General features: G+C 35.3%; 1 protein-coding gene across 1 annotated transcript; it reads right to left on the bottom strand.

Annotated features, from left to right (window-relative positions):
* Window positions 1-439: 439 nt before the first annotated feature.
* On the bottom strand, window positions 440-12,013 carry LOC142355979 (cytochrome P450 2G1-like). The gene is made up of 7 exons (XM_075407977.1): window positions 11,640-12,013; window positions 11,272-11,441; window positions 9,012-9,275; window positions 8,581-8,743; window positions 5,145-5,312; window positions 3,189-3,350; window positions 440-799 (listed from the first exon to the last, which is right to left on the bottom strand). Exons 1-7 carry the CDS (start codon window positions 11,959-11,961, stop codon window positions 552-554), a joined length of 1,497 nt encoding a protein of 498 aa, XP_075264092.1. The 5' UTR covers window positions 11,962-12,013; the 3' UTR covers window positions 440-551.
* Between the last annotated feature and the right edge of the window lie 1,258 nt (window positions 12,014-13,271).

Here is a 13,271-nt window from a genome sequence, read left to right as displayed (position 1 = left end):
GGGCTCATTCCAGAGTCTGGCTTAGTCTGATAAGAGCGCATTCTAGCCCTAGATGAAATACCAAACAAAAACGACATATTATGTTCGGTTTCAAACGTCAAAGGCGTCGTTACGTTTGGTTTAATCGGTTTTGTCGGTTTCGAACGTAAGAAAGATTCGGTATGGCCGTTTGTGGATGGCAAGAGAGATTCGATGACTTTGACTTACTTTCTTGTAGTTTACAGGCAGTCTTTGTCGGTTGCATACGGCTGAAACCGAACATGCCTACCGCTTTTTGTTGACGCCAAAAACGATGATGCTGATAAAAATCGTAGGAACTTATCGTTTTTGGCTAGAAGAAAAATGACCTACCGCCGATTTCTCGTTTTTAAAAACCGAAGATTTCTCTGCTAGAGAGAGTCTGAATAATCTGATGATGTGGTCTGGCTGAGACGTCAATCCCCATTTTAAATTTGAACTCATCCTCGGTACATTTGTCTTTAAACGAAATGGACAGCTTTCCAGTGTACAAAAGGTACCTACATTTCTAAATAATTCACTTCCACTTGAGTTTAATTTAAACTACAGTTGTCTTTTCTCCAATTTAACTTCAAAGTAAGGTGCTGAAGCGACCAGTCCAATCTCAGCAGTGAGGCCAGGAACCTTCTTGCCCTCTCCCGGTGGACATATTTTGAATCTGCGCATGATGTTTGCAAACACGAGGTAGAGTTCCATCTTGGCAATATTCTCCCCTGGCAGGAACGGAGCCCCACTGCAAATGGCATCAGGTACTGGCTCTTCAGAAAGTTACCCTCAGAATCTGAAATAACCCCCCAGGAAGTATTGTAAAAAGAAACTGATTTAATTGTTTTATTTTCAAGTTTTGGCCCTGAAATTGTTCATAGCGTGCGAACGTTTGAAGAAAAAGGGAAAACAATGAGAGCGAGTGCTATGTTACAGCTGGATTTTTTCATTGGGTGTTCAAAATTGATTTCTAAAAAATGCTTGTTTTAATAAAACATTTATTTTTCTTAGCCGTTCAATTCGGACTAATAATCGAACTAATTGCTCAGGTGATTTGAGAACCGTCTGTTTTATGGCAAATGTTGATTATGAGTACCGCGAAAATTAGAAATTGTTTAATCTTAAATGTTGAAATTAGAAGTAGCACATTAAAACTTTCTGCTCTGTCAAATTAATTTCGATAAAGATATAATGAAAAGGAGGCAACTAAACTAGGATTCTTTTTTCTCGTTGCCGTGTGAACGAAAGCCAAAACTAAAATATCAAAACATGCACATCAAAAAGCAACGAGTAATTTAATTCAAAAACGACGAAGGAAACATTTTTTTGCGAATTGCAAAGTACATGACAATTAGTAAGCCAGACAAGAGCTTCTTTTTTCTCAGGTTAAAATTCTTTAGTCCACCAAACGCTTTCGGCACCAGAAGATTTTGGACGACTTGTACATTGAAACACATACACGTTCACGTGTTATTTGCTTTGAATGATAAAATTTTGAAGTCATCTGAAGCATCAGGATCAATCAACAGAATATAAAATCGAAAAAATTCCTTCTTTCTCACACATTGTTTTATGTTGTTTTCTTCTCAAATAACCCATATTTGCGAAACTCTGTGACAATTTTATCAATATGAATTTCAAATTAGATAAGAGAGATGAGTTTGAGATTTAGATTAGGTGCTCACAACATTCATACAAATAAGTTATTATCCTAATCATTTATTTAAAAAAAAAGAAACTTTGAATCTTTCTTTCTCTTAACTCAAAAAAGTTAAGATAATGCTCCCATACTTTTGCCGTAAAGCAAATTTTCGCTGACATAAAGGCGCTACATTTCAGGCACCGTAGTTTATTCGAGAAGCCTTAGAAATCTCCAAAGAGGTAAAAGAATTTTTTTTTAGTTTTTCATTTTTTTTAAATTTGTTTTCTGTAGTTTTCTTGTGCATAAGGAGTATCACTATTGATTCCTTGGGTACTATTTCTAGCAAATCAATTTAGAACTATTTTTATTAGAAAGCTTTGGGATTTTATCTTAGGCCGATAAAAAGAAATAACGATTCAATTATTTATTGAAAGATAAGGCAAATTAAAGCCTTTTTCTTTTTTATAAACATTATTAACGTTTGTTCAATTTTTTGATTCCCATGTTCCCTAAAACTGTCTTTTCACCGAAGAAAATTTAAGACTGAAACGCAAGCCTTTACACGTGTTATTTGCTTTAAAAGTATAAGAAAAATAGAATAGGTCATCAAGTTCCTGTTGCAAAGAATCATGTATTTTCCGTTTCAATAATTTTCAAAAAATATCTATAGGTAGACCACTTAAAGTAACAAATTAGCAAATTTATCTTTTTAGTCTGTGACAAAAACTTCAGTTCATATGTTAATCAAATGAGATATCATAAAACAATGAAGTGCCGTTTGAACTTAGAAATGCTGGATGCCAAAGCACAATGCTTTCAAAAAATGTCATAGGTTCTTGAATTCAATGGGAATTGTCTATATTTAAACTCAAACCACCTTTCTTTTTTGAGATAGCACAATTTTATTTAGAAAAAAGGACTAGGTCAATGTATAGTTTTTTCTATCAAAATAGTCATTCCAATATTGCTCATTAGAAACCTGTATAGCAGATCTTGCAGATAATGAGAACTTGAAAGTTTTTATAATGAATGTCATATTTATAATTAAAAAGTCATTTTTATAAAGAGCCTGAAATACATAATTTTTTGGCTATCGGGTGTTCCGCAATAAAGGTTTTTAACTTATTTTTCAGTTTTCGCAGGCGGATCAAATTATTTTACCCCAACAAAGGTCCTGGGGCAAAACAAAAGAAAATTTCGGGCAATCATAGTTTTCTCTGATTATATTTGTGCTTGTTGTAAAACGACTCTCATAAGACGTGCGTTTATTCGAAACTCCTTTTTTCTCCAACTTATCATAATGTTGTGCTCTGGAGTTGGCTCGATTCTGTGCCAAACCAAATTGAGTTCTGACGAGGCCATTTTCCAGAGATTTTGCCAGCGATGCGATGGAACAAAATTTCCTATTTTGATATAGGGAAAACCATCCCCGCCCACTCCAGCCGATACCTACCATTTTTGCTGACTGTTATACTCAAAAACTCAATTGATTTAAAACATTCAACAAGCTTTCTGATTAACTTCGCTAGCTATTTGGAATTACCCAGGAAATTGTGCGGATTAAAGGCATCGGGGTATTTCCAGAATCTGGGATCTTTGTTCATGAGTGCCAGCTGGACCATCATCCTGGTGCCCTTTGGGATGGTGTATCCATGGAAGTTGGGAACATCCACATTAGCAGTGTGGTCGATTGCCGCAATAGTTACTGAAAATATGAACTATAGGAACTTATATAAACTTATATAACTTATATAAAGTTCCTTGAGCAAAATATTTTCAGAAACGCGTTGAAACACATTCTGAAAAACCGTTTTTGCTGGCAAACTTTCCAAAAACTTGAAGGAATGCGCCGACTTTTCATTTAAATAAAACCCCTGACAAGGAGTTAACGCGCATTTACCTAACATCAGCACTAAAAAATGGTGAAAAATTGTAGTTCTGCTGCATAAAGGTTGCATAGAAATGCAGTGATTGTTGTGAAGTAATTAAAATTATGTACGATGCCTCTACAAGGCAATAGGCTATCTTAATATCATTAACACATTCATCACAAGAATCTGATGCGATGTCCGATGAAACTTAGAACTTTTCAAAGCAATTTTGGCAGTGATCGTACTTAATTTAACCACTCAGGTAATGTTTACCGCAAACTACCGAACTGATCAAGCAACCCGTGCTATCTGGAACTGTCCATCTGCCAGTTTTATGAATAGGTCGATCGAGACTTAGGAATCAGGTTGAGGTGATTGAGAAATGAATAATCTTTAAATCGGTCAGTTTGAGAGGCGCGACCCCAGCCAGCTCTGATCAGACCGACTTGGATCGCGTTTAGAGGTTAAGGAGCGACCCAGCGATAGAGTCTGGCAGCAAGTGTACGGTCCGAAAAGTGTGTTCAGGGCCGCATCCAGGCTGTGTTTGATCTGATGACTCACTGCTTATGGTCTGGAAACTCCGATGAGAGCCCCTTTTCGAGTCTATACAGCCTGATCAGAACATGGTCTAGAGTTCGCATCAGCTGGTATGGTTTGAATAGTCTGAATAAAGTTCTTTATAGAGACTGGTATGGTGCAAGTCAAATTTTTCTGATCACAGCTTGTTGAAGTTGCGTAATCTTATCCTGGGTCCGACCTGAATGTTTCGCTTTTTCATGTAAAGTCATTTTTTCAGACTTTGTTCGTTAAAAAGATTGAAATATTATTCTCACCCCTGAATAATCTGCAAGGCGAGTTCTGTTTATTAATATTAGCTCTACAGCAGATGATCTATACGATTGCACTATTTTACTAAATACTATCAAGGTTGTTTGTATTATATCTTTTTCTGAGTAGCTGAAACCTCCTGAGCTAACTTTCCCTAAGTTAATTTCGGAGTAATTTTGAATGACATTTTTGATCTTTATGATTTGTTCTACAACCCGAGCTCATAGATACTACTCCAAGTCCCCTATATCACCATATAAAGATTTTGATATTCAATTATCTTTGATGAAAAAAAGGCGCATGGCTAACGGGAGCGATAAAAAAGGAATAATTCAGCATTAAGTAAAAACTTTTATCCACGCGGATGCTTCAAATTTTTGTCATTATGTAAAATTTGAAATGAGTTGAACGCAAAAACAAGTTTTATTGGCTTCAGTAACTAAGATTCGGTGAAAAAAAAATCGATTTCAAATTGCTAATGTGCTTCAGTTGGTTCAAATACAGGGATCCCGTTTGGAATCTCAGAGGAAAACCTCTGATTAGAAAGTCCAAGACCATAGTGACCTCAAAATGGACCTCCCCAAACTAGATGATCTCTGGTCATGCTTTCTTTCGTTCAAAATTTTTGTGCTTACCGAGTATGCTCGAATTAACATTTGACCAGACCATCCCAGAGCAAAGCTAGCTCTGTTCAGACTCCGCCCAGACTGTTGTTCAGAAAAACTGGTAAAAGCGTAAGTCAGGGACGCAAATGTTAAATGAATTTTAGTTTAAATGTCAGAAGTCGTCAAATAACCCACCCGGAGTGAATCTCTGTACTTCATGAATGGTAGCCATGGTGTAGTTGCAGAGAGAAGTGATGGCATTGAGGTGTATGATCTGATCACGCTCAGGGAACTCTCTCCTCAACTCATCAAACACTCTCTCTTGCACATCAGGACTGTGCAGCATGTTTAATAGGGCCCAACCTTGAAGCAATATTTAGGTTACAGAAAAGCATTATCTAGAATTTGGTGATAACAAACACCTTTTAACAAACACCTGATGAAAAAACACCTTTTAAAAATTTTCAATATGAAGGTTCAAACGATTTAATGCTGAAAAGGCTGAAAACTGACAGAGATATACATATACCATTTTGTGACGTTCACGCTTTGAATGTTAAATACAAAATATTTAGGTAAATGAAGTTCACGGGGGTTTGTAACAGAAACTAATAAAACTGGCGTCAAAAGGTTCAATATTGCAAGTCGGCAGCTTTAGGTCGAAAAGTGAATACTGAGGCAAATTGTAGAATTTGAAAATCTGGAGTGGAGGATTTTCCTATACAAATTCCAACAATAGCTAAAACAGTGTTCGCTAAAAAAAAGAATTGAAGAAGTGCTAACTATGCAAGTCTTTTACTCTAAGTATTAGAGAGCCTAACGCGAGGACCTCCTACTAATCTTAAAATTTAGAGTTTGAGACAATAGTTTTTATATAACAGGAGAAAGAAAGAACAATTTTGATTCAGAGTTCTCCAGCCTCAACTATGAGCTAAAGTAAACAAAGGAGAACAATTTATGAAATGAATGGCACTATGATTGAGAAGTATACCAAGTTCCCAATACGACTAGGTTAAATTCAGAGACCAATCTGTAATCCGAAGAACTACTAAGTGTTAATGACGAAAAGAAGGTCTTCGTTGTTAACTGCGCAACCCAACTAGTCAAGTATCAACCACTTTAAAAGGAACCTAGAATAAATCCCATCAAGTATTTCAGGTTGACCTTTTAAGATTTCTACTTGGTTAGCTCTTCTATATCTTTTGAGCTGGAACCTACTTGCCAAGTCTTCAACAAGCAGGTAATCCTACCCTCAGAGTGGCTTCACTTTTCTCTCTGCAAATCAGCGCGATGGTTGATACTTTGAGAAACACTTGATTGTTGGCGTTGGTCGTCCACTTCTTTAATTTCCAAAATCCGAGGAGGTCTTAATTTAATTTAATAGCCGACTGAGATCTCTAATTAAAAAAAGTCACTTATTTAAAAAAAAGTAATATTGAGTTCTGAAATAATGCCAAATTAACCTGGAGATATTAGGCTAATAAAACAGTTAAGAGAGATTGTAAAGCGGCCACAATCATTATTCCCCGCTAAACCAAAGCTAGAATCAATCAAAACTTATTCATGAATGAGTTTCGTTACTATTGCCTAACTCTCTTTTCAATCTCTTAATCTAAACCAACTTCAGCGAATAATATCATCAAATAATACGATAGAAAAATTGAAGCTTAAGAAATATTGATACCGCTGGGAATAACAAAGACTGAAAAAAAGCAGGTTTTAATGGAATCAAAAAATTGGTTTAATAAAAGGTCCGGAAATCCAGTAATATTTATACTAGCTTATCTGTTCAAATTTTGAGATAACTGAGTCCGAAGGCATAATTCAGCCTGTGAACTGCCTTAAAGGAGCTAAAACCGGCCATATTTTACGGGTATTTCTAACCGTATAGTACTTAAAGATTTAGAACTTCGAAGGATTTTTTTAGTAAACACTATAATGCTATCAGGTCCAAAAATTGCAGAAAATTGCAATTGGTTCCAACTTTGTTTCCGAATGTTATTTTATAACTCTAAATTTTGATGTTTAGAAACAACCATTTCTTTATGTTAAAATTGTTTTTGGAGTTGGTTCATACGGTTCATCGAGATTTCAAGGATAGTAAATTTTTCTATATTCCTTGATTTTTGAGAGTCCTAATTTCTAACTTCTGCACTAATATTAAAGATTAGGTCCGATCAAAATTAATAAAGCTGGTTTTAAAGTTAAATTCCTCGTATTGGAAAACTGATATTATGGCTAAATGCACATCGTAATGCAATTATGAAGCAATTGTGTTGAATCATAGAAGAATTATCAATTTTCTGAAGAATATTTTTATAATCTATTATGAAAAGTTGTTTCAAAGTAATTGTTTTCACAGTTCAGCGGCTGCTTGGAAAAATCCTATTTTTCTATAACGAAACCAATCAGATCGAGGAAACCCATGGAAGATCAGAAGATGAACCACTGGACGGAAATAGGAAAATAGTGAACTCTCATGATATTTTGCCTCAAAGCAGTCAGTTTTTTAACAGATGAGTTCGACTTTCCAAAATTCAAAAAAATATAAAAAGTACTTTCCATTAAGACCTCTATGAGAAGTTTCAATGATTCTTTCATTAAATGCAAGTTTGGAAAATTAATATTTAAGGTATTTCGATAAAAACGCAAAAAAAAACTGTCGCAAATATACTGGTAAAAAAATTTGGAAGTCTCCTTTTAACGGAGGTTTTTCCCCAACAATTACCGTGGAATATTGTAAGGAGTGTAAAAATAAAGAAAAATACACCCCTATTTCTCCGCTTCATTAGGGATGGAAGAGTGCAAATATAAGAGTGTAGTTTTTGAAAAAAATTATGGAGGGAAGCAGCGAGTATTGAGCCCCCGTCATCCCTCTGTTGAAAATATTCCTTTCGCTGTGTCCCTTTGAAATTGAGCTAACTGATTCTAGACGTTTCAATTTGGTTATATTGGTAATTGTCCTAGAGTGTAATTTTTTTATTAGTCCAACCTAAATTGCACTCTCTGCAAAGAGTGTAAAAACAGCGGAGAAATGTGTTTAAATACTTTGTATTTTTTTCAAATTACACTCCTACACTCTCTTCCCCGATAAATAGCAGGGGAGTAGGCATTAAACCTTTAATCCCAGATAATTAGGGGTGGACTCATGCAGGTTGAAACCTCGGCCCGGGAGGTGATTCGATTTTCATATGAGGAAATTATAGAACTCCTTACATAGTTTTTAACCGGTAAAGAAATTGGTTCAGCTGAAAAGGTATGTGATCTGATAACATCAAGTATTTGATAAATATACGACAAATATGTGATAAAAAATATCATCTGACATTTGATCAAATGCAAACGGGAAATCATCTGGAAAATGTTGCAAGTGTAATTCACATATCCGTAAGTGTTTGTTGTTTGACTTTCCTTTCCTATTTTGATTGAATTGTGGAATGATGTCCAGTCACTCATCGCCCATTTTTTGACGTGAAATTTTGACTGTTTTTACCTTCGTTGGTTTGCAATTAGTAACTATTATTATCCTACTTTATTTTTTTTTTGTATTTTTTGTGACCCAGGCAACCTAGATGCACATATAAAATAAACAGCCGCAAATTTTGTTTTTGCTGATCTTGGAGACCAAAACCTAGAGTAGTTGTAGTTGTCTCTTGTCCAGCCATGAAGAGATCAATCAGAACATATGGAATATCATCCTCACAGAAGGGTTCGTCACTGTTTGGGTTATCTCTCGCATTTTTGAACTGCTCTTGTAAGAAATCAGACACACATTCGGGCTCTCGGGGAATGTCCTTAAATGGAATATTAATTTTCAAAAAAAAAACTGGCAGAACAGAATCAAAATGCCTTTCAAGCACTTGAATATTTCCAGACGACCCAGGCACTTTAATTACGAACTTTGGCTCCAGTAATGATAAAAGCTTGGTTTTGCTCCAATAATATGATGGTTTTGAAAAGCAAATAGACTTCAATTTGCACATACTGAAAAATTGCGCTCGAAAAAATTAAGCTTCTTTCTGCTGATTGTTATCAATGTTGGGGTTATGATTGCCAACTAACCGAGTCTTCGTTAGGACGACGTCTCTCATAACATTCTTTTACGAAGGTCAGAAACTCCTGGTTTAGTTTCCTCAGCTCTTTCGTCCTGGGCAAATGTCGGCTTATTGAAAAGGGCAGGCTCCAATGAAGCTGAATTGGGTTGAACAAAGCGGAGGCCCTCATGAGTTTTTGGTACATTTTGGCGTATTCTTCGTCATCAAAACTGTAGGATGTGTTAAAGAGGAGTTTTGAGATAATGTTGTTCGTCGTGTATGCAATGGCACCCTAAGCAAAACAATAACAGCCAGACTGAAGGAAAGTCAATTATTATAAACTACATGACAGTATCATTATATTGATTATTACGATTTATTGTATGTGAGAGTATTATGCTCTAAGATACCAAAAAATTCCGTATACAATGATTATTGCTGTTTGAGGTTAATTTGTGTTAACAAAGGATAATTTACTCTGACTCATAAATAAAACAAACGTTTCAAAACGTTTTTATGGAATTCAATTCCCGCCTGTCTGCTTGAACAGTAAACCCACTTTGATATTACAAGAAACGTTGGATTTGCGGAAAAAATTGAAAAACTCAAAAAATTTCATGAGCACAAATCTGCAAGGAAAAAAATGATAAAAGATGTCGCTAGACATTAGCATGAAAGCTATGCAAATATTCTGCTGAACGTCAAAAAGCTATATAACCATTGTGACATTACTGGTGGGCTGATTTGATCAATTGTTACGTTATCTTATATTTTGCTAAAATTCTTCTTAAAACATTTAAGTTTCCCAAAAAAAATTTTAAGATTTGTCAAGTTTTTGTATCAGGATTGATGGCGTTTAGGCAATTTCCTATCGCGATATTCTCGATTTATGCAGTTTTTGAACGGGATTGACAGGATTTTTTCCATTTTCTAAAAGAGGGAGTGACATGATTTAAAAATTTCTGGGACGGTATTACGGGAAACAAAACAAATGTCTCCGAGAGCAGCATGAATTTGATTAACCACTATCTATTCCTTTATGGTGTATAACATTTGAACAAAAAGTTATTATTTTGTCAGTTAAAAAGCTTTTTTTTGTAATAAAAAAGACATATCAAATGTTGCCAAATCTTGAACCGAGAGTAGATGTTTCTTGTAAAACATATGCAATATGACCATAAAATTGAAATAAGAACTTGAAAAAAATTTTAAAAATCAAAAGATTCCAAAATTTCAACAAAACAAAGAAAAACTCTTTTATGAGTGTTAGAGTACACACTCTACTAAATAAGTTGTGATCATAAGATGGAGCTTGAAATGATAGCTCAATTTAAGAGAGCATAGTAAGACTCTCGCAATGTGGACCAGTTGGCTTAGTAGTGAGCGCAGTATTGCAACCAATTAAGAGATCGTGGGGTCGCAACCCGCAAAAGTACCAAACTTTACTCTCACTATAATGGTGTTGACACAGAATCAACATAACGAGCAAAGAGTTGCTCTAATAATGAGAATTAAAAGTTTCTCTACATTCGTACCCGTTGTGTCATAATTTAATGGGAGTCGAAAACTTGAGCCTATTAAACCCAAACTGAATTAAAATAATTGTCATTGCATTTAATATCTTAAGTCACTTCTCAATATGCAGCAAGTTTTTGTAAAGATACTTCAACTCATGCCATTAAAAGCAGTTTCTCCTGCAAAGCGCTGGTTTTAGAATTTATGATGAACAACACATGTGCATTCAACTCGTTAACTCGTAGAGTCCCTGAAAAAATCTCGACGATTTTAGAAAAAAAATTCATGAAAAATAGAAAAGTCTCATTCTATCAATCTATTCTTTTAATTAAGAAGCGAAACTGAAATCAAAATCTCATTTTTTTCGTATTTTCAAAGTTTCTTTATAGAATTCATCGATATTTCCAGGCGATAACATTTTCTCTAACTCTCTGACATTTTTCCGACAGATACCAACTACTGGAGGAAGGATCTCGTTTCTTTAGCGGTCGGTTTTCCACAGTGTCCTGTTTTTTTATTGAGCATCTAACGTGCTATTTGAAAGCAATGCACGTATTGTTCCAGAAATTGCCCTCCAACTATAGTTTCTTCAATAAGTCTTAAATCAAAAAAAATTCTTCCTTTAGGAAGATGATGAATTGAAATATATGAACCCGTTCCTTAATTGGAACAATGGAAAGTAGAAGTTTGCTTGTTCTATAAACTAGCAACATCATAAAAGATATCGCTATATCAATAGAGATTATTACTCGTACAAAAGTTCTGTGTCTTACTTGAACATAGAAGTTTTGTTCCAAATATCTCTCCATGTACTGGAGTAGAGTCTCCACCTCCTCCTCAATCCCAGTTGAGAAAGTGGATTTGCCCACTCCCAGTGCCCTCAGGATCTGCAGGGTAAGCTTCCTCTTCATCTTAGTGTCACTCCCAGAAGCAAAAGCAAGACCTTTAAAGCCAAAATATACTCTCAGAACGTGTCAGTTTAGCTCAAATTAATGCTAGAATTTTTGCAATTTGAAAAAGTTGCGTGCTTTCTATGCCTTGCGAGCTATTTGCACCAAATTGACTTGGATACATATTATAACCAATTTTTCCCTGCTTATTTTTATCTTTGTTGGCCAATCTTCAATCTGCTAAAGCCGACCTTTATCGGTTCCCAGGGCCTCGCCAAGAGCCACAGTTGATCTGGAAGCGAATCTAGGATCGTGCCACACTTCCTTAGCCATCTCATACTCCTCCAGCCACACATCCCATAAGCCATGACCAGATATAGACAATGAAACTATCGGGCCATAACAGTCATGCAATGAACGCATTCGTGCATAAAACGTCTCATCAATCCGAACATTGTAAATATTATTTAAAATTGGGAGACGCAATGGTCCAGGTGGAAACTTAGCGGGTCTGGAAATTAACCACATCCATGTTATTAGAACAACACATAATGCTATAACGTACTCTAACATTTGAGCAGTTAGTTGCAGTTTAAACCAGAATGGAGCAATCAAATGAACTGAATTATAATCCAAACTGAGTAAATTTGCATAATGTTATCAAAACGCTCTTAACATGAGATTTCAACACAGAACTCGAGATCAAGAAATAAAGTGAGACGCAGAAATTATAAAATTGATGTGTTTCGTTTTTTTTTGGAAAAGGAACATAAGAATTTTGAATTATTTTTACTTCAAATTACATACATGGAAGAAAACTCACTGAAACAAGGGAAAGACTGATTTTCAACTAGATAATTAAGTAAATTTATTGCTTTGCATTTCTTCACTAGAATTGAAACAATTGATGGATCTATTATGTTTCGGCTCCCCAGTTTGCTGGGAATATATGTTTTATGACCCCAAGGCGCACATGCATTATTTTTACATAGTAACGTGCTATATAACAACACATAATTTTTAACTGGGGTAATAAAAAACAATGGAGGGGGCGAAACAGAATGGATCCCAATTGACACATGTACACTGCGTGAAACTTTAATTCAGAATATTTAATTTATTCGAGGTGTTAAAGATTCTACAAGCTGGAGTATTTTACGCTTGTTTTTGCCCTTTTATATAATTTGACAAACATAAGCCGTAGCATACTCTACCAGGCAGAAATTATCTATCACCTCCATCTTATCATCTTATCATCTTTCAATTAATTAGCCTTGAAAGCCTTAGATATGATCCCGTACTCATATTTTCTTGAAAAAGGGAGAATTTTATTTCAAAGAAAATTGGCAATATTGCAAACAGTTTCTACATATTTGACGTTTGACAATTCATTTGATGTTGTCGATTTGAAAAAAAAATGAGAATGAATGAATTTCAAATGCAGGATGAATATATAGTTCTATAGATCTAGGCTGCTTGCTTGCGTTTACTTGAGAAACAAAAACTGCCAGCAAGTAATATTTTGGCTCAATGTGATACAAAACTGCCGGCAAGTAATTTTTTGAGTTAGAGGGTTAGAACAACCTAATTTAGATGTTGCATAGGATAAGCTTGACTCGGGTTGACAGGAAGCTCTACATGCTCAACGTATAATTGGCTAGAGAAAGATGCCTAGAGGAGCATGACAACATGAGAATGGGTTATAAGTGATGCTCAAGTTAGAGAGCTTAAGACCAGTTGGTGTAATGGTTAGCACAGTGGTTTTGAAAGCAAGAGATGCTGATTCGAATCCAGTACTCGAGCACTTTTACAGTTGTTGCGCCACTTAGACCCCCTAACATTTGCTTCATTGTTATACAAAATTGCCATCAAGTATTATTTTG

Source organism: Convolutriloba macropyga, unplaced genomic scaffold (genome assembly GCF_964194025.1).
Source record: "Convolutriloba macropyga unplaced genomic scaffold, txConMacr16.3 SCAFFOLD_6058, whole genome shotgun sequence".
Classification (NCBI taxonomy): Eukaryota; Metazoa; Xenacoelomorpha; order Acoela; family Convolutidae; genus Convolutriloba; species Convolutriloba macropyga.
The sequence above is the reverse complement of the archived record's forward strand: the minus strand, read 5'-3'. Positions and strand labels throughout refer to the sequence as shown.